This window comes from Typopeltis vanoorti, chromosome 2, assembly GCF_054136105.1.
Source record: "Typopeltis vanoorti isolate ZY-2024b chromosome 2, IOZ_Tvanoo_1.0, whole genome shotgun sequence".
Classification (NCBI taxonomy): Eukaryota; Metazoa; Arthropoda; class Arachnida; order Uropygi; family Thelyphonidae; genus Typopeltis; species Typopeltis vanoorti.
Window position 1 is genome coordinate 13,554,398 of NC_143550.1, and position 24,677 is coordinate 13,579,074.

The 24,677-nt window shown below is 34.8% G+C and overlaps 1 protein-coding gene across 1 annotated transcript; it reads left to right on the top strand.

Moving 5' to 3' along the window:
• The first annotated feature begins 1,394 nt into the window (after nucleotides 1-1,394).
• Nucleotides 1,395-23,901, top strand: LOC150108834 (ninjurin-2-like). The gene is made up of 3 exons (XM_090403644.1): nucleotides 1,395-1,820; nucleotides 19,223-19,420; nucleotides 23,033-23,901. The coding sequence occupies exons 1-3, from the start codon at nucleotides 1,707-1,709 to the stop codon at nucleotides 23,192-23,194; spliced, it is 474 nt and encodes a 157-aa protein (XP_090259770.1). The 5' UTR covers nucleotides 1,395-1,706; the 3' UTR covers nucleotides 23,195-23,901.
• The last annotated feature ends 776 nt before the right edge of the window (nucleotides 23,902-24,677 follow it).

The window sequence follows — 24,677 nt, forward strand, 5'->3', positions numbered from 1 at the left end:
CCGGGTCCTCCCTCCAGCCAACAGGTTGAATGTTCGAGTCCAGCCGTGGGCATAAATGTTTTCGATTGTCTTCAGCGGACGTTGATCTCATAGGTCTCCGCACTGTCTGCTTGCTGGATAAATAAATAAAAACCCCACTCTACTCGTGCTACAAATGTACTACGGGTTTACAACCTTTTGCCAGGGGAGTCACCTCACAGAAAAGGAGTCAAGTAGGCTTCAACTTGTCATTAAGAGGTAGAAGAATAAACTCCCATTGTTATTTGATACTAAGTAAGCAAATGATTTTGCGCATGAAACTGAAAGTTTTGAAAGTGATCAAGAGATAAGAATGAAAACCTTTGGAATCAGCGGTGTTTTTACACTACCTATGAGATACTTTCTGCCACGAGCCTTAAACAACTTTTGGTATTCATCAGACCGGACAGAAACCTGTCTGAGCAGCTAACCTTGTACGGTATGGACTCTTTATCGTAAGTGAACTTTCCACCTGCTACGGAATTAGGTTTCTGTGTGGTATTCGCACGCTGAAATATTTTGAAATTAAAGCACAGCCTGTGAATTTTTCAAAAGGAACGAAAAGAAAGTTGTCGATAAAAACATTTTCTTAAACACACTACAGAAGTTTCTCGTAACATCATATAAAGTATTCTATATCAATTTTAATTAAGTTTGAAATAGAGCTTTAAGTAAACTGTTCCTCATTAATTAAAATTTATCTCAATTATAATTTTATTTTTATATCAATTCTTCAAGCCAAACGTTGTAGAATCTCACGTATAGGGGAGATTCTGCAAAATGTGTCTCACTGCAAGCAATGAACGGACAGTGATTTTTTATTTTGTATTTATTTTTTTAAAAAATTATTATTTAAATAGATTGGTCTCTACCATTTGAACACGTTTGAAAACTGGTTTAGAGCAGAAAATAATAATAATAATTTCGCCCATATCTTGTTTTTTTTTTTTTTTTGCTTTTGTTATTACTGCGCTGTTTTTGGAGATCTTACTGTAAAAGTAAAAATCATTTTAAAATTAAACTATAAACATTTATTCGACTTGAGTGTGTTCTATCATAAACATGCCCTTAGTTATCAGCAGATAATAATTATGCCATCATGCGTGCAAAGCGATACTGATGGCACTTCGCCAGTTTATAAGACGTTTAATGGAGTAGAGGAATCTGACCCCCCCCCACACACACACTCATTAATTAATTTTTAAAAAAATATTGCAAAAGACGGCGCTCCTTTTCCAGCATGTGCTGTTAGTTTTCGTCACACCAGGTAACATTTCTAAACTTGCGTAAGTTGGAGTCAGATACCGGAAAGGAAGAAACAAAAAAGGGGGAAAAATCCGCCAAAGTAGGCCATTACCAACACTTGCAGCTTTGTTCGTAACATAGAATCATCGGGCGTCGGTCGGCCTTTCCTGTCGCGTCATAGTACATCTACCCTGCGAAGAAGCCGTAGCAAATGTCTATTTGCAAGAGCAGTCGCTCAAACTAGAAGACCGTTGGTTAGGCTTAGCGACCGGTTGAACACGCTGCAGAATGCTTGCTTTGTGCTACCAACAGAGGAACTGGTGAAAATGAAAATAGTAATTACCTGAACATCGTGATAGTGCGCATTAGTTGGCAGTGTGGCGTGTATGCTAAGCCAAACCTAAACCTTTTGTGTACTCATTGTAAGCCGCTCGGGACGAAACATGGCAAGCGAAAAACCCATCGCAGATGGGGCAGAAATGACAAATGGAAACGGTCTCAACGAGGAAAGTAGGAGCCCGCCAAGGCCCGAACATATTCCTCTTCGTGAAAAAGAGGTAAGGAATAGTTTAATCAGTTCAAAGAAATATTTAACAAGTTATGTTCGGGTTTATTTCATTACTCGTGTTGCTGCAGTGCGGTGTACGCTAAAATATTCGCGTCCTAATCAGTTTATCAGTATTTTTAAATCACTGATAAGCTGCAACTGATTGAACCTGATTTTTTTTTTTTTTTTAACCTCCTTTACAGTAGACAGAAAATGAGAAAGAAATGAGGGCGGGGGGATACCTGGTAAATAAGAAATATAAGAAATTCGCATATAAGAAATTCATACAGTCGAAGATGTCTTGTAATCTCTATTTCTTGTGTAACTTTTTGGCCAGTTATACTCTTGAAATCTGTCCCGATGTCAGGTGTATCCAAACAGCCCGGCACAGTTGCACAGATAAATATAGCCTATTTTAAACACAGTAGTAGTCAGGTGAAATGCTATCCTGTCGGCTTAAAAACATGGTTGAAAGCCAAAAATAGTAGAATCTCCCTTTGCCTTGAAATCTCATAAATCAGAAGGGACAAACTATTCTTGTGATGGAAGAGACGTCATCCATTAAGGGGTTTTGTTTTTAAATGAGAAAATTTACCTGGAAATTTTTTACCGAAATATATTATAGCAGTCGGTATATTGCTGAACTAAAAATAACTATAATGTATGAATAAAAATATATCCATGTATCCGTTATTCTTGGTCTATTATAGAATGAATCCAACATCTTTTAAGTCATATTAAAATTTTATATATCCGGTACATACTACAGACTGTATAGTTTTGTATTGAACTGTAGACAGTTTTTAATTTATAAAGTGTGATGTATATTTCTTTCTTGGACTCCTGAAAATATTTTTAAGCAACAACATTTACTTGTTTTAAAATGTTAATAAATACGCACACAAGTCTGCAGGAAGCTTATTTCAGAAAACAATACTATAATAATTAAATCCCAGCATTTTAGTTGAAAATCAAAAGCTAAAATTATTGTCAAGTATCACTATTTATTTCAAATGTAAGCCTTCTACTGTAATGCTTACATTTTTGATTTCACTTGCGAATTCGAAACCATACTTAATTCTCTAGTTATGGTTTAAATCGCTAAGAAACACATTTGCAATCTGTTGTGTCTCACACAGTTAGTTCATGCTCTGAACTAAACTAATAATTATAGCTTTTTGTAACCTTTTTTATTTTAATATTTGATGTGAGAATTTTTATTTAATTATTGCGATTCCATCTACAATAAATTAGAAACTTATGCCCATGAATACTGCAGATAAGCAGTCGTTTAGATAAACGGAGACCAAGCATGGACTTTTTTCAGTTTACTTTAGGCCTCTAACAAACAGTAATGTTTGTTAGAGGTGCGAAAACATTACTGTTTTCGCACCTCTAACACTTTTATATAGGGGTTAAAATCATCCGAGTGATTTTAACACACTTTTGCCACGTGTGTTTAAATCACTCGGCATCCGTCTCAATTATTGGACTATTTAAATATTTGTATCACTGTCTGTCAACTCGGCTTTATTAATATTTATGGCCAGGACATTATAAAACGTTTCATAAGGTGGCGCTTTTTACTTCAATGGGAAGGAATTTTTGAAATGGCAGCAGTTATTTTGATTTTACGTGGCAGTTTCCCACACACGAAAGGCTGGAAAACTCCAGCATATTTGTACAATGGATGAGCAAACTGGGAACCTTCTTCGATAAAGCAAACTTTTTCCCAAGCAACTGGAGACCTTTATATAGCAAAATTACGTCATTTAATAGTTATAATTTCCTATGAAATAAAAAAAGGTTTAATTAAATGTCATGTTATGCAACAGAATGAGTAAGGTTTTGGACTACCCATTGATGATGCTGAAATCGGAATGCAACTGCTTGTGATACAACTTGATTCCCTTACGAGATCATTTATGACTCTTCCGCCGTGATGTTTTTTTTTTTTTTTTTTTCAAGGGATAAATAACATATATTTGATGTTATTAGTTACTTCAATAGAGAATATTTGATTTGTATTTGGAAAAAAATGACTGCATTATACTTATAAAAGGTTATCCATTTCATGTACATTTATATTGTTCAGTTACGTGTACATTTTTATGGCCATCCCACGCACTAAAATTCGGTTAGCATATAGTATTTGTGGACGGGAAGAAAGTTGAAGAGAAAGAAAAACCTTATTAAATAAATGAATAATCTGTGAATAAATAATGTTCGGTATAGTCACACAATGAAGTATATCAAATTTAAAACACACCCATACACACAGTATTCCTTTGTTAAACTACATTTCTTTACGAAAATATATCTAAGGGTTTTTAATGTAATCTCCATTCTGCTTTATTACTGCAGCCCACTGTTTAAGTCTGGCCTTCTTCTGATCAGCAGATCTTTTTGTTGGCGTGCTTGATAAGTAAGGTCACTTCAACAGACACCTCATCAATAACAGCGAACGGTTTCCCTACAGAACAGTTCATTCAACATAGAAAAGAGATCGAAGCCTATAAGGATCATACTGGAACCGTATGGAGGAAGCACTTGCCATCCATACTTTTCAACGAAATCGGGAATTTTACGAAACGACTGTGCCATTGATTGAATATCAGTGGCAATTTCCACAACGAAGTATCTCAACTCCAGATGCTTTCAGTAATGTTCACCACTGATGTGATGAAGAATTAGCTTATTCACAAGTGTGTTGTAGACAGCTCAATGGAAATCCTCATGTTCGTACTCTAAAAATTTCCGTCAGCTTCAATAATCCGTGTATGTGAGTCTATGAAACATTATAGAATGTAAAGGAATACCATCGATTTCGGCATCATTTCAGAGATGAGAAACTTGGTAGAATTTTACCACTAGCTTAAGCATTACTTTGCTTTCGTCATTACAATTTGTTCGCCGACGAAGAACAATTTATTCGCGATGGAAATAGTAAAAAGTACTTTTTAATATCGTTTTACTGAAGGGGAAAAAAACAACAACTGAAATCGATGTTGACTAGCTAATCAAACCACATATTCCCAGATGGGATCGTATGTGGTTGGATTTCTACAAAGTGAACTGTTGGTTCTCTTATCAATCCTGCGAACACAAATCATGACTGCAACACACTTATTAATGAATTTTATTAATGCAGTTCCACCTATGAAAGGTTCTGGATCTACTTTATAATGCATCGGTATATCTGAAGCTAGTTGAGGTTGGGAAGACAGGAGTAGATGATTTATGATTTTCTTGGATGATTTTTTGTTCCTATGACATTTCTGAATACGAATGGCCTCCAAAATAAGCTTTAGCTTTAGGAAACACTGACATCAAGCCGCAGCATGAATGAAATGTCATCATCACCAACTACCATTCACAAAATAACTTGTCTGATTATGAAATAAATTAATTCAAACAACTTCGTGTGTAAAACTTTTCTTCAGTAGAAACTCAGTATTTATCACAGATTTTGTTGTTAAGAATATGGGCGTTACAGAGAAACATCTGTAATATGTTAATAATATTCCAGTGTATTATATGCCATTTTATGTTGTATAAGAGGTGTGCAAGGAGAAAATTTTTAATAGAACTTTACTTAAATTAAAAATTTTGAAATTAAGTAATTCAAAAGTTAGTGAAATGTGGACGTGAGCTCTTAGCGGTAGTCATCGTATTCACTTCCAAGTTCGTGTGTGTGTCATTGGAGAATTTTTTTTTATTTCTTTAACGCACTTGCATATCTGTTTAATGGAAATTTCGCGTGTTGTTACTGTCAGATATAGAAATATTCGTAGCATGCACTCTATGAAGCTGATCTTTATGTTTTTGGGTCGCTTTGTGTGTGTAACTGAAAGAAGAACAGAAAAACCACAACCTCCGTTTTTCTGTTCTGCTTTCAGTAAATACCCCATTCAGAAATAACTATAACTGCTGGAAAACCCTATTTTACAGTATTTTCGTCTGCTTACTAGCGTAAACAGGCGAAAGTAGAACCACAGATCTGTTAAATGTATGTGATGATGACGAATAGATGTCTCCTCTCTGATTTTCAGCGTGCCTTAAAAATTATCACTGTACTAATTGTTCACCTACCAAAAAAAAAAAAAAAAAAAAAAAAATTGAACAGTATTTAATTATTAGAAATAGTTTCTTTATTATTGATTTGTATATTGTATTGGATGTGTGAAGTTCCTGGGGCTTGTGCTGCTCAGTTCGTGCTCTACTAAAAATAAACTTGTTTATCTTCACCATAGTTTTGTATCACCATCTCCAAATATGACATGGATCATCATCGTATTTAGAGGTGTTATGGCTCAGTTAAGAATGAAGGATATCTCAAAAGGTTTTATGCTTTCTGTACAAGGACTCCTGATGAACCTTTCCAAGCTGGAATTGTTTATATCAAGTCCATCATTAAAGGCTAACACTACCTTGATTAAAATAAAACAGTTTCTTTTGAAGGAGACATTTTCAACAGAAATTGAACGTATCTTATGCTCTACACACGAGTTCATTGTGGTTATTCAGAGACGCCGCTTTGCAGAGAGAATTTTTCCCATCAATAATCTATTCTCACACCGCGTATGTGCGAAAACGTTGTCGATAGCTAGAAATTATACAGAGAAAGTACTGGCATGCTGGCTAGTTTTACTAGTGAACTGCGTACCTGTGAATGTCATTAAGTGGTAGATGAATTTCATGACGCCGCTTGTTGGAGGCCTGAAGTGACTTGAAAATGTTCATGTTCGATGTCTAGAGCAGAGTGTCCTGATTATCCTTAGCCTTATGTACTATAGGTTTACAACCTTTCCTGGGTAGAACTCGTCCTAGACGAGTTTCAAACCTAAGTTTTTCTAACTCAAGGGCATCACTGAAACAGATTTAACTACAAAGACTCCACGAGATTAAATACAAAGCCGAACTCTATTTTTTTTTTTTTCGAATTCCCGCATAACCATAAATTATTCTGGCAATAGATGAACAACACATTACGATGACAAATTACAAGACAGGGCGTGTGTAGGTAAAGTTTTACCCTTTTCAGTATTCAGCACGTCTGCTTTTAGAGCCGGTCATTAATGACCAGTAATTAACTTCGCAGTATTTGTCGGCCAATAATAACGACGCATCTTGCTTTAAACATGATTAAAATGAGCTCATCGCAATAGGCACTGATGTTTTAATTTTGTCTCGGTGGTGTGCTTGCGCAAATGTTACTTTGTGTGCTATAATTATCCACAACATTAACCTTTGTGCTTATCCTTCAATGTCTCTAGAGATCGAAACGAGTATCAAAATAATCAGCAAACTGATCAGATTTTAAGCTACAGTTAGAAAGAACTGGCTTGAATAAAACAGCAAGAGTTTCAATACTGATTGATATTTGTTGAGATTTAGATACGATTGATCTCTGTATGAGACCGACTAACTGACATTAGTTAAAAGTGATAAATGTTTGAATTCTAGACCAACAGAGAACATTTTCCTTCTTTCCATGACATTGCGGAAGTACCACAGATCTAATTAACAATTCGGATGAGAAAAATCTAAGTTAGTTATGATAATTATAATAAATGTTTGAGACAGGACTTATGCAGATTTTCAGAAATTTTTGGCTAGGAGTGTCAACGAAAAACAAAAAAAAATAGCCATAATAATAATTCCATAATCTATGTGTATAATACATACATACATCTAATAATACATCCATAATAATGGATGTTTGTGATTGACTTTAGATGGGAGATGAATTTTATCACTGGGTATGAGACCACCGTCCTGCTTCTTAGAGACCTGAAGTGGTTTGAATCTTTTAATCATTAAAGTGGGAAAGATAGTTAATGAAGAAAGCAAGAGCTGTTGCTTCCCACACATTTGAATAGGATATTTCACTAATGCCGACTGTTCAGGGTTAGTCTGTTTGTTTGGGTAAGGATAAGCTCAAAATTGCTGAAGACGCGTGATCTCTAAAAACATTATTCGCTGAAAGAATATTTTTAAGTCTAATCCATGACTATCCATTAGTTTAAAAGTATGTTCATTAGTACACGATTAGTACACATGGGAAAATCTCAAAATATTCCTATTCAATTTACTCTCAACCCTATAACAGCTTTAGAATCTTCCGTCAACATTCCACTCGTACTGGTCTAGTTTCTAAAGTTCATCATCTGCCAGTCCAACGAACTTTTCTCACGAGCAGTTGCATATTGCATGTTTTCATTGGCCATTTTGTCTGACTTGCAAGTAAAATCCTGCCACTTCCATCTGAAATCCAATACTTCAAGTTGAAGGGTCTTGTAAAGTATTCCATGCGGTCCTGAATGACATTTGACCTCACATCTTCCCATCTTCAGGGGAAAAGTTCTCAAAGAGAACTTTTCCCCTGACATTCTAAACTACGAAATATTATAATACTCTATAGCAGTGAAATCGATAAAACGATGTGTCCTTTCGACTTCAAGAAAGAGGCCAACCCGATTATTTTAAACAGAGTAACAATGCTGAAGACAGCTTATGAAACTGAAATCCATTATGAAACGATTAAACCAAACCTTGAACAAGTAGTCATTTATGTCTATCGTTGGGTTTATCAATAATGAGTTGCTTCTGTCTTGAACTACTCGTTTTTATAAACTTGACGAAAGGTCCCCAACCATTTCAGAAAATGACCTACTTTCCACCTGAGTTAGTGTTTTCATGGGATCTACCACAAAAATATCTAGGTCACCGTGACTAATAGTAATTATGATTTTTTTCAGGTTATCTTTATATACATGTGCGTGTGTGTAAAACATAAAACGCTGCTTTAAATAGTGGAGACAGCCTTAAATTTCTCTAAATAGCAAGCTAATGCGATCTTTTGCTATTTTTCTTTCTTTGTTTCAAAATGGTACTGAATTTCAAACACCGCATGAATTGTAAAGCGCTTTGCACATTTTTTCAGTGAAATTTAAACCGACTGCATAAATATTTACTTATAAATTACTGATAAATATTTACTAATTATCAGTAATAAATTCAACAGTTCTGCAGATTTCCAGTCGTGTGTGTGTGTGTGTGTGTGTGTGTGTCTTTCTTTCTATAATAATTTAAATGACAGATGGCATTTAATTTAAATGGCAGTGAGAAAACTTTCTCTTAAATTACAAGGTGTGTCGAACGTCTTAAAATGAATAATGTACTTCACGAAAATTGCAATTCTTGACCTTAACGCGCGCGAAGACTTTCGCATTACTTAATTATAATGGTTAGAGTGCCCAGTGATATTGGAATTCATCGCTCTACACTGAAGCATATCGACAAGTAAGAGGACTCACAGACGAGCTCTTGGGCTAAAACTGTAGTGGCTCCGTTGATGTCAACGCACGTTCATTATAAATATTTTTTACGAACAGTTTACATGGAGATCCATTTTTATATTAATTTGCATTAATTCATGTTATGCTTTGAATTATACAGTTAGATATGAATGTTGAATCGTAAATTATTTTGCAAGCTGTTAGAATATCAATCAAAAATTAACGAAGTAATCGGAGTTCCCACATGTTTTTATTTCTGCACCTTCCTATTAATGCCTGCAGGACGTAAGGATTCTCCCCCCCCCCTTTAACTTCACTGTTTGTATGAGAGGGAAATCGACACATTCACGATAAGGAACGCTTTCACAAATGCTGAACTTGGGGCGTTTCTTTTTTAATGTTTACGTCTCTCTCTGCTAAGCTCGGTCATTTTAATTCTGCTGTGACTTGCTACATTAATTGTAATTCATGCGAGAATACAAAACTTTGATGGCTGACTGTGAATTTTCATTTTAGTAAAATCAAGTTGAAAATAAAATGTATTTTACTAAAATTCCACTCCATTGTGATTTCGGTGAACGCGATTAACCCTGCGGGGGTCGCGGTCGAAAAAATTGCAGCGTAGGTCGCGTGTATCTGAAAGATACATTCATTACCAGTATGTGCTAAAATGCGATAAAAGTTAAAAAAAAAAACACTGCAAAATATAATACATGATGGTTTATTTATTTTCAGTTACAATTTGGAAATTATTGAACAAAGAAAAAAAAAAACTAAACCAATACTATACTGACATCGGGGTTCGGTATCTCTCATACAATTTACTATCGAATATCACTTTCGCATTCGACTCCATCATTCTCATCATCGGACTCGAGTAACAAAATCGCTGAATCTCTTTAACATCTGATGGATCATCCAATCGATATATTTTCACAGCCATTTCCAATGGTAAATAAATAAATAAACTAAACCAATACTATACTTACATCGGAGGTCGCGGTATCTCTTCGATACAATTTACTATGACCTATCGCACACCTTACATAACACTTGTTAAACCAAAATTACCCTTTAAACAGTGTGGAATATCACTCGTAATATATGCATGCGCAGCTACTGATGACCTCCAAGCTATACACTGGATAATATTTATATTAACCAGTGTTACATATAAATATTATTTATATAATATTTATATGTAAGAATATTTATATTAAACAAATTGTTTGTATCTGTCAGATCAGCCGCGATCTCCGCAGGGTTAATGTGCTACTCTCTCTGGCCTGTCACGGCATAACTGTCCCCCCCCCCCCCATTAACCATGACAGTGAGTCGACGCCATGATCCGCACCTTCGATACCCTTCAGACCTGGCTTTCTATGAATCCTCCCTCCCCTCAGGATCAAAATACAGTTCAAAGGACTGAGACTTAACGTTTCAGAGATCCGAAACTGAATGACTGTCCATGAAGAGAGAGAGGTATACATTTTCCTAATTGCTCTTCTTTGAGAATGTAGCATTTTTTATTATTAGTGCTTCACTTTGAGTATATTCTAAACTAAGCTAGATATGAAGAGGAGCAAATCACAGAGTTTATGTATTCTAAGTGAGAAATTTTCGTTCTCATCTGGTCTCAGCAAATCCTGGTCTTGCCCCAATACTCTCAGTTAGTGTGGGATTTACAACTTGCGTGTGCGCACATAAAAATAATATCTAAAGCGGAAAAGAAAGACAGAAATTTTTTCGCAGTTACGCGTGATTTTTTTGCTAGGACGTTCAGAGACGAGACATCTGATTATTTTGGAGGATATCAAGAAAATGTAACACCCTCTGACGAGGAATCAAGGCAAAGTAATCTAAACAGGTCGAAGCATTTTTCTTAGAAAAAGATATTTGACATGGTTTTAAATAATTTTAAAAGTTTCTAAAAATCGTTCGATTCTCAGACAACAATTGCTCATACAACAACCCTTCAACGTGAACATATTCCGGTTATTCATTTTATTTTATGGTTGCCGAATTTGGTGCGGATGCCATTTCATATAATTGTTGAACTTGCTAACAGCAGAAATAAATCTAAATTCATATTTTAAAGGGAAAAAACGGACAAAACTGTGTATTTAAGTAATTTGTTTCGGTGTGACGTGCGCGTTGAGATAGTCTATAACTGTTGTGACGAGATTCCAACTTCCTTAAAAAAGGAAAAAAAAAAAAAAATGTGATGATATCATTTAAAGATGACTTCATACATGTTTGCTGTAGCTGCTCTTTCCTGCTTCGAAACCGAAATGATTGTCAGGTGTGTTATAAGAAATGGAAATATCCCACCCGTATGACTCATAATACGCTTCACTCATTGTTAGCTGCCTCACTAATTTGAACGAACGGTTTGCTCTGTGAATAGATGTGAAAATAGTCGATAGCAAGCTGGTACATCAATTCAAAAAAGAACCGATAGAAAATTCAAATAAATTTCACGATAACAAGTATGAAGCTCCAAAATACTACAGTTAACAAGCAAGTAACTCTCGTTATACGCGGGGGTTGCGTTCTCGAGAATAGCCACGTATATCGAAACGCATAAAACGGGAGGCTTTCGAGATTAATTTACTCGAAAATGCACCGATTTTTCATACATATTAAGGCATAGGATTAGTAAATAAAATGTTCAGCGTGTAAAAAGCAAATAACTATCAAAGGTTCTTTATTTTCATGATGCAACTCTCCTGGAAAATATTCGATGAAAATCTGTGATCTTATTCCGCCCTCTTATTCGCTCTCCAAACGCAGGCCCTCTTGCCTTTACGTATTCCTTCAACGGACGCTGTTTTCTGAGTGATAATCACACAAGAGATCTTATTTTTTCGTCCTCGAAAGCATTGCCTCCAAAGCAACATGCAGCGGTCTTTGGCGGCTTTAAATCCAGACCCTGTATTCTCCTCGGTGGATTTGTAGGTACCACTGGACATACGCTTCCGAAACATGCCAGTTCCATCAAGGTTAAACACCTTCTTCGGCGTGTGTCTTCCTTGTGTTATCTTTGCTTTGAAGAGATCCTGAAATTCTTCAGCGGCAAAACCTTCCACTCATGTGGAGATAGAAGACATAGCGTCTCTCTCTCTCTCTCTCTCTCTCTTGCGCGCGCACACACATACACAGTTATTTATGCACTCTGATATATGCAGCCATTGACGTCAAACACCTCTTAGTATGTGATTTAAATTAAAATTTCCGAAAGAATGAATCCCTACAATTTCATTCACAGGAAAAAAGAAAGGAAAAAAAGATTCAGTAGTTTTCTTTTGTCATTGGCGGACGCAAACTTTCTTACAGAACAGTGTGGCTTTTCCTACTTTCAATAGAGAATATGATAAACTCAACTATCGTGTTTCGCATAGGAAACTTTAATTTTGTTTAATTTAAACAAAATTAAAGAACTTGGACACATCTCTGCTGCCCAAAGGGTTGTTTCCATTTTTTTTAAATTATTTATTTTATTTTTGTACCGTTGCTACATGGCAAAGCAAAGATATCTAATTGGCTGCAGATGGGCGTTTCAGATAGGACCGATGCGGAAGACTCGGTTCCTGGAAGAACGACAAGGTTTCTCGTATGTTTTGTTCTCGGTATAAAACCGACGTGCTATCGTCAGGATGCTGGCTGCTATAATTACCAAAGGAGGGCATGTACAGGAGCTCCTTAAAGAACATGTGCGAAAAGAAACATAAAAATAGCAAGTAAACATCATTAGAAAACAAAATTCGATTTTCTCTTTCTCTCCGTTGGATACCGTTGTAGCGAGCTTAATAGTGTTCGTTTAATAGCTTCTAATAGTCAATAATTCAGAAGTTATATTCTATTAGTTCATATATTCGCATCATATAAGTAACGTCGAAAAGAAATGTGAATCATTTAAGATTAATTCAATAAAGTGCGACGAATGTGGATTAAATAGAGTAGTCATTCATTTAACTTTCAGGACATTTTTAGCCGTGTTCAGTAAATTCACACAGACGCGTAGATGCCTTAAATATTACGTTAGCTTCTTATTTGACGTGCCCTATAATATGATTAATTATATAAGATAAGCTAGTTTATTACTGAAGTACAAAGAACAGTTCGAAGTCTTTCCTTAAGAATTTTGCTTCTGTTTTTAATAACGTTTTTATTTAGTACTTTTGAGAAAAGTCAGAAAATTTATTTGAATGAAATATTTAAATAATTGAAAATGTTTTTGAGAAATTATCGTAATGGCTGTAGGCGAAATTTTCAAAGCATGCTTTTGGTGGGAAAAATCTCCGCTGTATAAACAGGATTTACTCCACCCTTCCTCTCGGTTAAAAATAGACGTTGAAGAGTGTGTGTGCGCGCGCACTGTTATGGAATAGTCGACAGCTCTGAGTACAGTGATTATTCGTTTTATTATTATATTTATCGACCATAAAGTATGCATTATTCTCAGCCCAAAAAACAAGTGGAAAGTTAAAATGATATTCGTTTCCAAATGAGAAAACAGTTGGGGATTGATTTTTTTTATTTTCTTTTTACGGAATGACCATTATTTACATTCGCTTTTCCCTATTTTATTCCCAGTCAGTTATTTTATTTTATTTTTCTTTTCCATTCATCAAATACGCTAATTGGGAATGCTGCTTTCGTTCTTTATATACCATTCTTGAATTACAGCTGAAATGGATATGTAAAACAGGCGCAATGCTTCGCGAAGAATCCCCCCCCCGTAGCGTATTTATGAAAACAAGGTGTGTCTTTTGGTTCTAGAAGGATCGAATATTTTGTCTCGAACGCACCGAAACTTTACAAAACCTTTTCCGTAGAAAGTGAGTTAGTGGTAGTCTCGTATAGCAGTGGTGGTGAGGTATTCTAACAAAAAAATAACCGCATGGAAAACAAAATCACTCAAATTACGCGTTAGTGTCAAAAACTAAAGTAAGAGTTCACTGCTCATGAAAAACCCCATTCAGAGAGTGGGAGTCTGGATAAATAAAGAGAGCGTCTGTATTGTGTTTCCTCTTATGACCACGAGATGGCATCATATGGGCATTGAATAACCGTATCATTCGTTCACATCAGGACAACCGAAAACATTCTAGACTACCTGTCTTAATGTTTGATCTTGTCATTTCCAGAGGGAAAACTGACTGGCAAGCGATTTGCAACCGACAGCGAAATTTTATTTTTATTCTATTTTATTATGATTTTTTGGGAAAGATCTTGTTATATTAAGTAACCTAAACAAGTATTGTTTTCAGACTATTATTATGAACTGAGGTGCTGCAGTTCTAAAAATGAATGAAATCGTTTTTATTGAAGATCAAAACAAGTATTAATACTGAGTGCATTTAAATTTTGTTCCAACGCAAGGGGTCGTTATTTACTTCAAATATTTACGTACTTGATAAATAATGAAATGCTCCTTCAGGATCGCAAATCTGCGGATACTCTTGATAGCAATTGTTCTCATATGCTTTGTCCATCTTTAGCTAAAAAACACTTCTTTTTCTGTGGATATCTGTTGTGATCTTTAATTAACCTAAGTGACGTAGAATCGCAGTAAAAAGACTGGTTTGGGGCTCTACTAACCGTCCAGTGGAGGAACGTTTTTTAAAATCCGGATTCAGAGAGAGTCAATTTTCGGAATAGACAACAAAGTAGGCTGTTTTATCCTCGAAACTTATGTTTTTAATCCGTAATTCAGAAAATCCGAACTAGAAACAAGACTATTTTACACAGTATTACCAGTTAGAATTAGGATCATGAGATGGCGGAAAGATTTTACCAACATTTTCTAATGAAAAAAGGACGTCATTAAATTTTATTAATGACTTCAAGGACAGTTGATATCACAGGACACGAGAATGACATGAAAGTATCTTCATTTCTAGAAATATTTATAATTCCTAGACTTCTGGGGAAGCTCGTGCATAGGCACTGCGGAACTGCAGCATCCCCAATTTTTCTCGATATATAAATATATTTATTGATATTTGTTTGTAATATTTAATTTTATCATCAACAACCCTATACAATTTTCTTATTTTGTATAAAAAATAATAAAAATCCATCTTGTAGCACTTAGGAGGGCGAAGGACGCTAGCAGCACTGTGTTTATCACAGTGTCATATTGCTACGCGGGCAAGCATATGCACGTCATAGTGAGATGCAAGCTATTAGAGTAATGCAGCACTGTCCGTCGCGCAGTTCCACTGTTGTTTATATGCAGTTTGAGCCAGTAGTAGAGTGTTCGTAGTGCTTATCGTGTTTACTCCGTCTTTTAAATATTTGGACATTATAATTAAAGACATAACATTTGTTATAGTTTTTATTTTAAAACATTATTGGGATGATTATGATAATGGATTTTATTTTTAAGTAATTTTGAATTATACTAAACTGTATAATTTTATCGATAATAAACAATATTTTTTCATGTTTAATTTTTTTCTTTAATTTTTACCATAATTTTGATATTTTATCCAAACACGTATACACTGTACTTATAGCGTGTATGTATGTTTCGAAAGTTGCAGCAACCCCCCCCCCCCCCAAGATTTCAAGCCACGAGCCGCCACTGTTTCTAGTAAACAAAGAAAACATGTTTAATATATATATATATATATATATATAACTACATAGTAGAGGTTACATGAATATTATCTACATCATCTACACTTTTATAATGGAGGAATTTTTTCCTGTATTAATTGATGTAACAATCTTCGTGTCGTGTTTCAAGTATTACGAAAAGTATTACCAGATAGACTACCATTACTTGTCTCATTTTATGATTGCGATTCAATGAGACTTGTAGAAATGTGACGTCATGAGACAAGCGTGTCAACAAACTCTTCATTCTTGTTTTGCAACATTTAATTTGCAATACGGTTTTGGAGTGGGCTTTTCTCTTAGGCTAGGAGTGGGTTTCGCATTAAATAGAGGTCATATCCTATGGAGCATAAATATTGCTCAACTACAAACACTGTTTCTTTGACATAACTAGTGAGTTCTGTAGAGTTATGCGCGCAATTAAAATACGATACGTTTAATGCCTATTTCTTTCTAGCATTACAAACATGATCCCTTTTCCACCTCTACTCGGAGCAAATGTATTTTTTTCTTTCTTTTTTTCAGATACTGTCTGTTTACGTGGGATTTTGATAAGAGCGTTGTGGCAGTTCTATGTAGGTGTAGCTGCATGGCATTCTTCCTCTCATTTCGAGAAATCGTCCTACGTGCAGATATCTTGAATGTTATTATACTTGCCAGTTACAACCACATTGCACAATCAAATCTATTTATTTTTATTGCGAATCTAAATATTATTTCTATCTGTGATGTCGGCTCCTATTATACGTCGTTACTTAAACAAAGGCGATTTAGAAATACAACTCAATCGTTAGAGTATTTGTTTTATGACACAATGCATTATCACGGTCATTTTATGAACGCCATTAATCGCAGTGACTCTATTCTGATACATAAAAATGGTAATGCACAAGGTCATATTTAGGATGGTCCAGACGCCCCTAATGTTCTATAGATTGTGCCAAAGACATTGGCCTTTTCTGCTATCTCGATTTTAACATATGTCCCGCAAATATGAATTTTAAATGTTAAATCAATAATAGAAAATTAATAATATTAAATCTGTCTCTCTGCGTTCATCAGAGAGCTTAGATGTTGTCACCTCGCTCTGGCAGTTGAATTTTGACACTCGCCTCATTGGCCCACTCTTTCAAACATTCATTTCGATTACCTTTTAAAAGAAAAATGTGGATTTAAGTAGATTTTAAGAATGTGTGTATTATTTGTATTATTTGATTATGTGTATTATTCATATGAATAGTACAAATAAAAATACATATGAAGGAAAATGGCCCTTTTTTTTAACTAAATGTGTTTTTATATAAATATGTTCATGCGATAGTAGAATTCTAACTTACATCCTTGTGAATTTCTTGTGAAAGGTTTTTAATTAAACTTTGATATGTAATTATAGTAAAACATATATTAATATACCGAAATAAAATGCACAAACATGTTCGTATTTCCTTTTGTCAAGAAAGTTGATAATCAGAACGACAGAAGACATTTACACATTGCAGCTGTTTCATCAGCACTGAACAGTGAAACATTTCCGTTTTTTTTTTTTTTTAGAAGCTCCGTGTTTCCAACAACATGAAAACAAGTCCATATGTAGCCCATATTTAAAAAAGAAGGCAAATGATAGCCTGTGAACTATTGTCCCATTGTTTTCACCTGAATCCCCTCAAAAATGGACAAAGTAACCAACAGTCGACTTCTTCACTATTAATTGATGAGTCTTCACTATTTGAAGGCTCATCAGTTAATTAACAATCACCAATGTTGATTCTGCCACTCAGGATCTCACAGCAGATTTCCTAAATTGATTTTAATCGCCCTTTTGGTACATAAGCCATGAAAAGGTCTGGAGAAATCATGTGGTTGCTCTTGATATTTACAGATGTTCGACCTGTTTTGGCATAGAAACTCTTTAACACGTTGTTTTCTTATGGTTTGACTTCTACCTTTTACGACTGTGTGGGTAGTTTCTTCTCTGGTCATTCACTGGTAGATGGTTTCTTCCCATCAGATTTATTCATCAGAGCAGAGCAAAAGAACAGAGAGCTGTGTGCTTCTCCTGCACTATTCATCCTATACCAAACACACAAAATTTACACGAAAAATTATATATTTAGACATAAGACTAATCGATTTATCATAAAATTATGGTTACAAAACTCAATCTTGGCAAGTTGTGAGTCTTAAAGGCCTATATGTACTTCGGATTTTTTTTCTTTTGGATATCCATTAATGGCTTTTTCTGCTAACCTCAAATCCCATCCACAGCTCTACAGATGAGCGTGCACTCCATTAACTTCTTCAAAAGACGAGTATCGAATCATTGGGGAAGTGCTGAAATGCTTCGTGATATTCCATGCACCTGTGTCTTAAATACCGCCCTCCTTAACAATGTCATGCGAAGTGGGGATAATCAAGTGAATTTCGATTCTGCCAAAACGCAATCCTTTCTTATTTTTCGTAAGAAATATCTCATGTCGCCCCACCGTTACATTTCATACTGAGATCTCCAGCTAAGATCAGATTTCTCCTTTTGATCTTACTTACACCTCTAGTCTTTCAAGCACAAACTTATCATATCAATTGCGTACTCAGCCTACAAAAAAAATTTTCATCCCGTTTACCTTCTTTCGAACAGACTTCCCCATTAGAATTTCCCCAAAAGTGTGTGTGTGACGGGCTGCTGTTTACGAATACCACATTAACATTGTAAACAAACCACGTGATTCTTTCTTCCTCGTCACCTGTCCAACAGAGCACTGTTGTGTTATATAGGCCAGGTCTTGGAAGGGGATTAAAGTGTCCACAACCAAGACCTTAGCAGCTATGAAAACATAATAGAAGAGTAGATTCTAATCCACTCTTCTATTGTAATCTAACCTAATTACGACTGTGTGCAGTTTGAAAGCAGCAATAAGTCAGCATGTTATTATGTTTGCAAATTGCATGTTTTCTCAGGCTGGTGAGCAACTGTATTTCAGCCAGTATCAACGATGCTCTTTGAATTTAAAGACTTGGGCTCACGTTTCCTGTGGAACGTGAACCCTTTATATGGTCTTTTCAAATGAAGGCAAGTTAGCCGATCCCTTCCTGTGAAAATCCTATCACAGGAAGGTGATAGGATTTTCCTATTTTAAACTCAGATCCCACAAAACAGATCAACTGGCCAGAAGAACACGCAGATATTTTGTGTTTTGCAGGAGCAATGTCCTGGACAGAGTACCAACCTAGGTCTTTCCACCAAGGAATGAATGAAGTTGTCTCCTGACTATTATATGGAGGGGTGGGGCACTGTTGTTCGAAAAGCGCACGGCCCCGAATCAGTAGGCCTGATCAAATATACCAATATAAACGATTTGTTAAATCCACTTCTACTGGGATTTTGAAATGCTAAAATTAAAGTTGGATAAAAATTCTCTCTACTTAAAAAAAAAAAAAAGTACATTTGGTAGGATACAAAAATGAATACAATTTTAATTTCTTTTAGGACTCCGTGCCACGCACCAGAATACGTTCTCCGATGGATGTAAATCTGTACGCAACCAAAAAAAGTGTGGCTCAAGGAATGATGGACATCGCCTTACTCACATCGAATGCAGCACAACTAAAGTTGGTCTTACAAGCCCAAGGAGATGGAATGGGTTTAGTAACAGTAGTCTGTATTAGTATATCTATATGCTTACAGGTAGGTGAATCGGCACAGATAATATCCATATCTACTCTGCGCTGCAAAATTGTGTGCGTGAAGTTTTTTGCAGAGAATGGTTTATGAATCACACATAGACACATACATATCAGTTGGGGGGGGGTCGACAAATATATGCTCGCAAAATTGTCCGTGGCTAGTAGCTGTTTTTAATTATTTTGATTGATTGTTTAATGACAATCACTTTATAAAAATCTTTTCTGTAAGGTTTTATGTAAACTATAGAAGAATATGCATAATATAGAGGGCTGTTCCAGGAACAAAAACTAACGTAACAAATTATATTTTCCAGTAAATCAGAAAATTTATGATTTTTTTTTTTACTGTTCGTTCGTGCTATTATTATTATTATTATTTATTGACTTCTCCTTCTTGGAATGGTTCTCACATAAAGGAAATGTTCACGATGCACCACCACTATTCACTTTATGGAATTTCTACTGATTTATTGGAACATATTAAAAAATCGGAGCTGTCCTGGACGACTACTTTTTATTTTATTTTATTATTTTTATTATTATTTTCGTCGCGAGCAGAATTTTGCATAATTTGTCAATCCCTGTATATATTAGATATGAATTTCTTTAGATTTGTTAACTTTTTCTTCTATTATCTACCCAAGCTTTTCAAAAAGTTGGCATAAATAGCGAATCGGTACAAATTGTAGTGTGACAAATTGTTCAGTCATTCTGGCATGGGGATCCTTAGCCCGAGCACAAGCATTATCAATCAAACACACAATGAAGATTATTGTTTTAAAAATGACAGTTTTAATGTATCTGAATTCATCCAATCACAGACTTTTTGCATTCAATTTCAAACTTTAATTTATGCATTCCGTCTGCTTCATAAACATAATTATGATCTTAAAAACCATTCCTTACTTGGTCTCCTTGAAGTGTTTAACGCTAATATTATAGTTAACAATATTCTTGAAGGCTAATCCACGACACGTAGGTCGGATAAATTGGCAGGACCACAGGAATTAGTTCTGCCAATTTGCATGAGCAAAGTTACAAAGATTAAAACAAATTAAGCTAGAAAAGTCGGTATTTTTACCTGACTATTAAAATGTTTTTGTGTTTTCTCGGAAGACGTTCTAATATTTAAAGAGTTTACTTCGTGTTTTTAATATGTTCGACAATACAAATTATTAGGGCTGACTTCAAATTAGAGCATGAGTCAAATATAAATCTTTTTCTGTTTTTCATCTAAAGATTAATAAATCGACGCTTCTTTATATAAACTTTTAGTAAAATTTACAAGAAAGGGTTTTCATAATTGGATATGCAAAAATATTGAAATATCAACCGAATGGAGATGAATTTCTTGAGTTCTTCAGATCCGATAAATTGTGATGGAAGGAATAAGCGGATTTTGAGTGACAGATGTGGATAAGAGCATCATATAATATGATTGTGGACAAGATGTCATATTTGCGACCCATTGGTGAGAGTAATCCGGCAGTTCTATTTACATAGTTTATAGTTACATGCATCTTATAAAGTGAAAGGAGTAGCAAGCATTAAGGGAGGAGAAATTTGAGTGTGAAAGAAGGCCAGCGAAACAAAATAAGGAAATTTTCAGGGAGGTTTTCCCACTACGTCACTAAAAAGAGAAGGAATCGCTCTATTGGATGGAATTTATGCAGACTGGCCAAGGCAGAAGTTATTGCAGAACTCTTCATTCTGTTAAGGCATTTCATATTGATGGAAATGACTTTGTGCCAAGAGAGCGCGGAGGTGAGGATGACGAATGGGTCGAAGGTTTAAGTTATTAAGTAATTTTGATGCGAATAATGCGATTGGATTTGATAAGGAAAAAGTGTAAAGAACTGACAGTTTCCTTGACTTAGTTGTTTAAAATGCGTGTCTGTCTTCTGGAACTATCTCGAACGAGTGAAAGAGAACAAGTGGCATTGTAAAGATTTTGAAAGGACTGGTTAGGATTACGATGGTATATTGGATAAATGAAGAAACATTCTATGCAGAAGTCAACGTGATTTTTAACGAAAGGTCTTGTTTCTGTAATCTGATTACATTTTATAATAATGTGTCTAAGGTCGATAAGGTGATTCTTATTCTGCTTGTAATAAGTATGAATTTTGCAAAGACATTTAACAGATTGTGAGTTGCCAAAAATGGATTTGGATAATCGATTAGTTTAGTGAATAGGAGACTAGCTGTCTGAGAGATATCAAATTATTCTGTGCAGAGGAAAATTGGTAAAGCGAAGAGAAGGGTTACGAATGAAATCCTATAGAATTTTCTCCGCGGCCCACTGCCGTGTGCCTTATATTTTAATGGTATTGTGAGTGGTTTGTAGAGGCACATTTAGTTGTTTATAGATGATGCAAACTAAGACGATGCTGATGTAGTGGTCCAGAAGGATTAGAATAGATTGATTGTGCTAGCTGAAAATGGGAGCTATCACTTTAAAATCAATAAATGTAGTTTGGCACTTTGGACAAGAAATATTATATACAGCATTGTAGTTACATTCCTAATATCATGGTAATTACATATCTAGTGCGGAACCGTGTTATTTGAGACGAAGAACCAGTACGGAAAGGGGAACACAGCATTTCATTTTTATAACTATCTGAAACTTAATTTTTCTTAAATAAAAAAATATTAAAAATAGTAATAACTGAACAAACATTCTGTTATGACTGTTTATTATTTATCACTATGTTATTACTAGTATTGTTTATTAATGTTTATAGTCCAGATCGTTGCTCTCTCTCTCTCTCTCTCTCTCTCTCTCTCTCTCACTCACACACACACACACACACCGTTTGGTTTCCGAAGTTAAGCGTCAACGTCTCTTGGCAAACGTACCTCTATCTACTGCTTAAGAAAAACATACGATTTCGGGTGAGGGACGCATAAAATTTTTTTTTCACTCATTCATAAAATTTGAAACGACGGCTATTGAGCAGCTCATGTTAATGAATACTGTTAATAACTAAAATTATGGACAGCACAGAAATTATTACTAATTAATTATTAAGTTTTTTTTTTTATTCATGATTAAGTATTTCTCATATATTTCCATGTCCTTACTTTCCATCTTTGATATAAAGTTCTATCATGCTGGAGAGAATTAAAATACGATTACATGTTTCCTGTTTGCTGTTAGCATATAAAGTACACACAGAACATATAAAGTTTATCCTTATATTTAAATATAATTCTTCATTCATGTCACCCTCACTCTGACACTTTTAAAATTACGTATTTATTATTATTTATTACCAGATCCTGAAGCCACCGAAATAAAGCGAGGACCGGTCATAGTTCTTGGAAGTTTGACATCCTTGTTGCTCATTATCCCATAACCTATTTGTGATGGAATTATGAGCAACAAGTCCAACGTCGAAGAGGTACGAAATGTCATTCTTCTTGGAATGCCGAAATTTCGCAACCTATTTGTTACAATATCTGTCCAAAATGATCCCTGTGTTCACTTCTATGTTTCGTTCTTGACATAAAAGTTCTTTACACCAATTTTATTGATTTCGAATGCAAAAACTTCATTTTAGTGTGTCAATACCATGAAAGCATTTAATTCTGTTTGTTTTCTCTGCAGATCGTAGTCGGAATTCTTCTTATTGTAAACGTCCGTTACAACATCAACAAGACTCATCAGCAGTACAGAGCAGAAGTGATGAATAACATGACAGTCATTGGAATTTTTCTAATCACCGTCGTTAATGTACTGGCGTCGGCTTTCTCAGATAGTCGTCAATGAAAGATGAGTCCGTCCATATACAACGTGTGGGGTTGCAATGTGTAGTATTTCTTAATACAGGAAAGTTCTTGGAATATCACTTCGATGCATGTCGAATAAATTACGTTTCTGATGCAGCAAAAATGTATTTTGTATCTTGACATGCGAAGGTATTTTAAAAAGGTGAAGTTCTTGTAATAAAATGGGAAAGAATTAGCATGTAAAACAATCTCAAGTGTCCTATCTTTTGTTACTAGACTTTTTCAAATGTGACTCTTATCTGCCATTTGTCATCATAACTATGCAAAGTATGTTGTGTTATTAATGTAATAAATTATGTGTGATATTTGCCTAAAGAACGCTGTATTCTGGTCTACGAACTGTGTGCATTGTATACGTATCAGTGTTTTCTGTGCGGTAAATAATGTGACTTAGATTTACAATTAAAGCTTGTTAATATTTTTAATAATGTTTCTGTCGAGTACGTAAACGAACTTTTCGGTTAAGCGTAGCCACACCTTTGTTGCCTTATAATGGAGTCTCCACCAAGAGCTTCGACTGTCAAGTAATCATGGAAACTGCAGGCTTCCACGTGTTTCCCGTGATGCTTCCGTCATTTTTGTAAATATTTCATACGCTACTTTAGATCTCTGTGCAAGGTCTCTGGTGTGCAGTGTTTTATGTAATCGTGCAATCAATTGTGATAATAAAACTTCATATTCAAAGAAGTGTTTCATTATTTCATAATATCAACAACCATTGCTGGCTTTGCTGTTTAAGCTGAAAACAAAAATATTCGTAAATGGAAGTAGAGAATTCAGATTCTTTTTCTAGTATTAATTTCTTGTACATTTAATCAATTGCAATTCCTTTTAAAAATGTTAATTTCAATGTCATATTAAAAGTTTTATTTTTGATAAAATAAAGCTTACTTTGACACACATACGAAAATATTCTACACTACCGTACCGGCATCTTTATGAACATCGGCATTTGACATTCAGACGGATGCGGTACATGCATTTAAAAATTTATGATATTTATATGCAACAAGTTATTTAATGAGTTTTGTGTTTTTCGTTGCTTCTATTATTAAGATATTTGCTGTATAAAACTATTCTTATATTTGTTAAAATGTTTATTAAAATTATCGTAGGCATTTTATTTATATTTTTCTATACATGTGCAAGGTCTCTGCATATCTATATAAAATACATGTATATTATCCTCAACGTGTATATTATCCTTAATTTGTTTGTTCTTATTCCAAAAACATTATCACACCATGTAAATAAAACTCAGTAAATTATTATAATTTTATTATTATTATACTTAATATTTTTAGAGTTCATATCCTGCCTTTAGTTTATTATTTTCATTAATATTGAAATAATCTTTGCTTTCAAATCATCTGCTAGTCTATTTACGTATTGGTGTTCGATGAGAATTTAAAACAAGAATTGTATTCAAAAACTGACGTGTTTATATTATTGTTACTATAAAT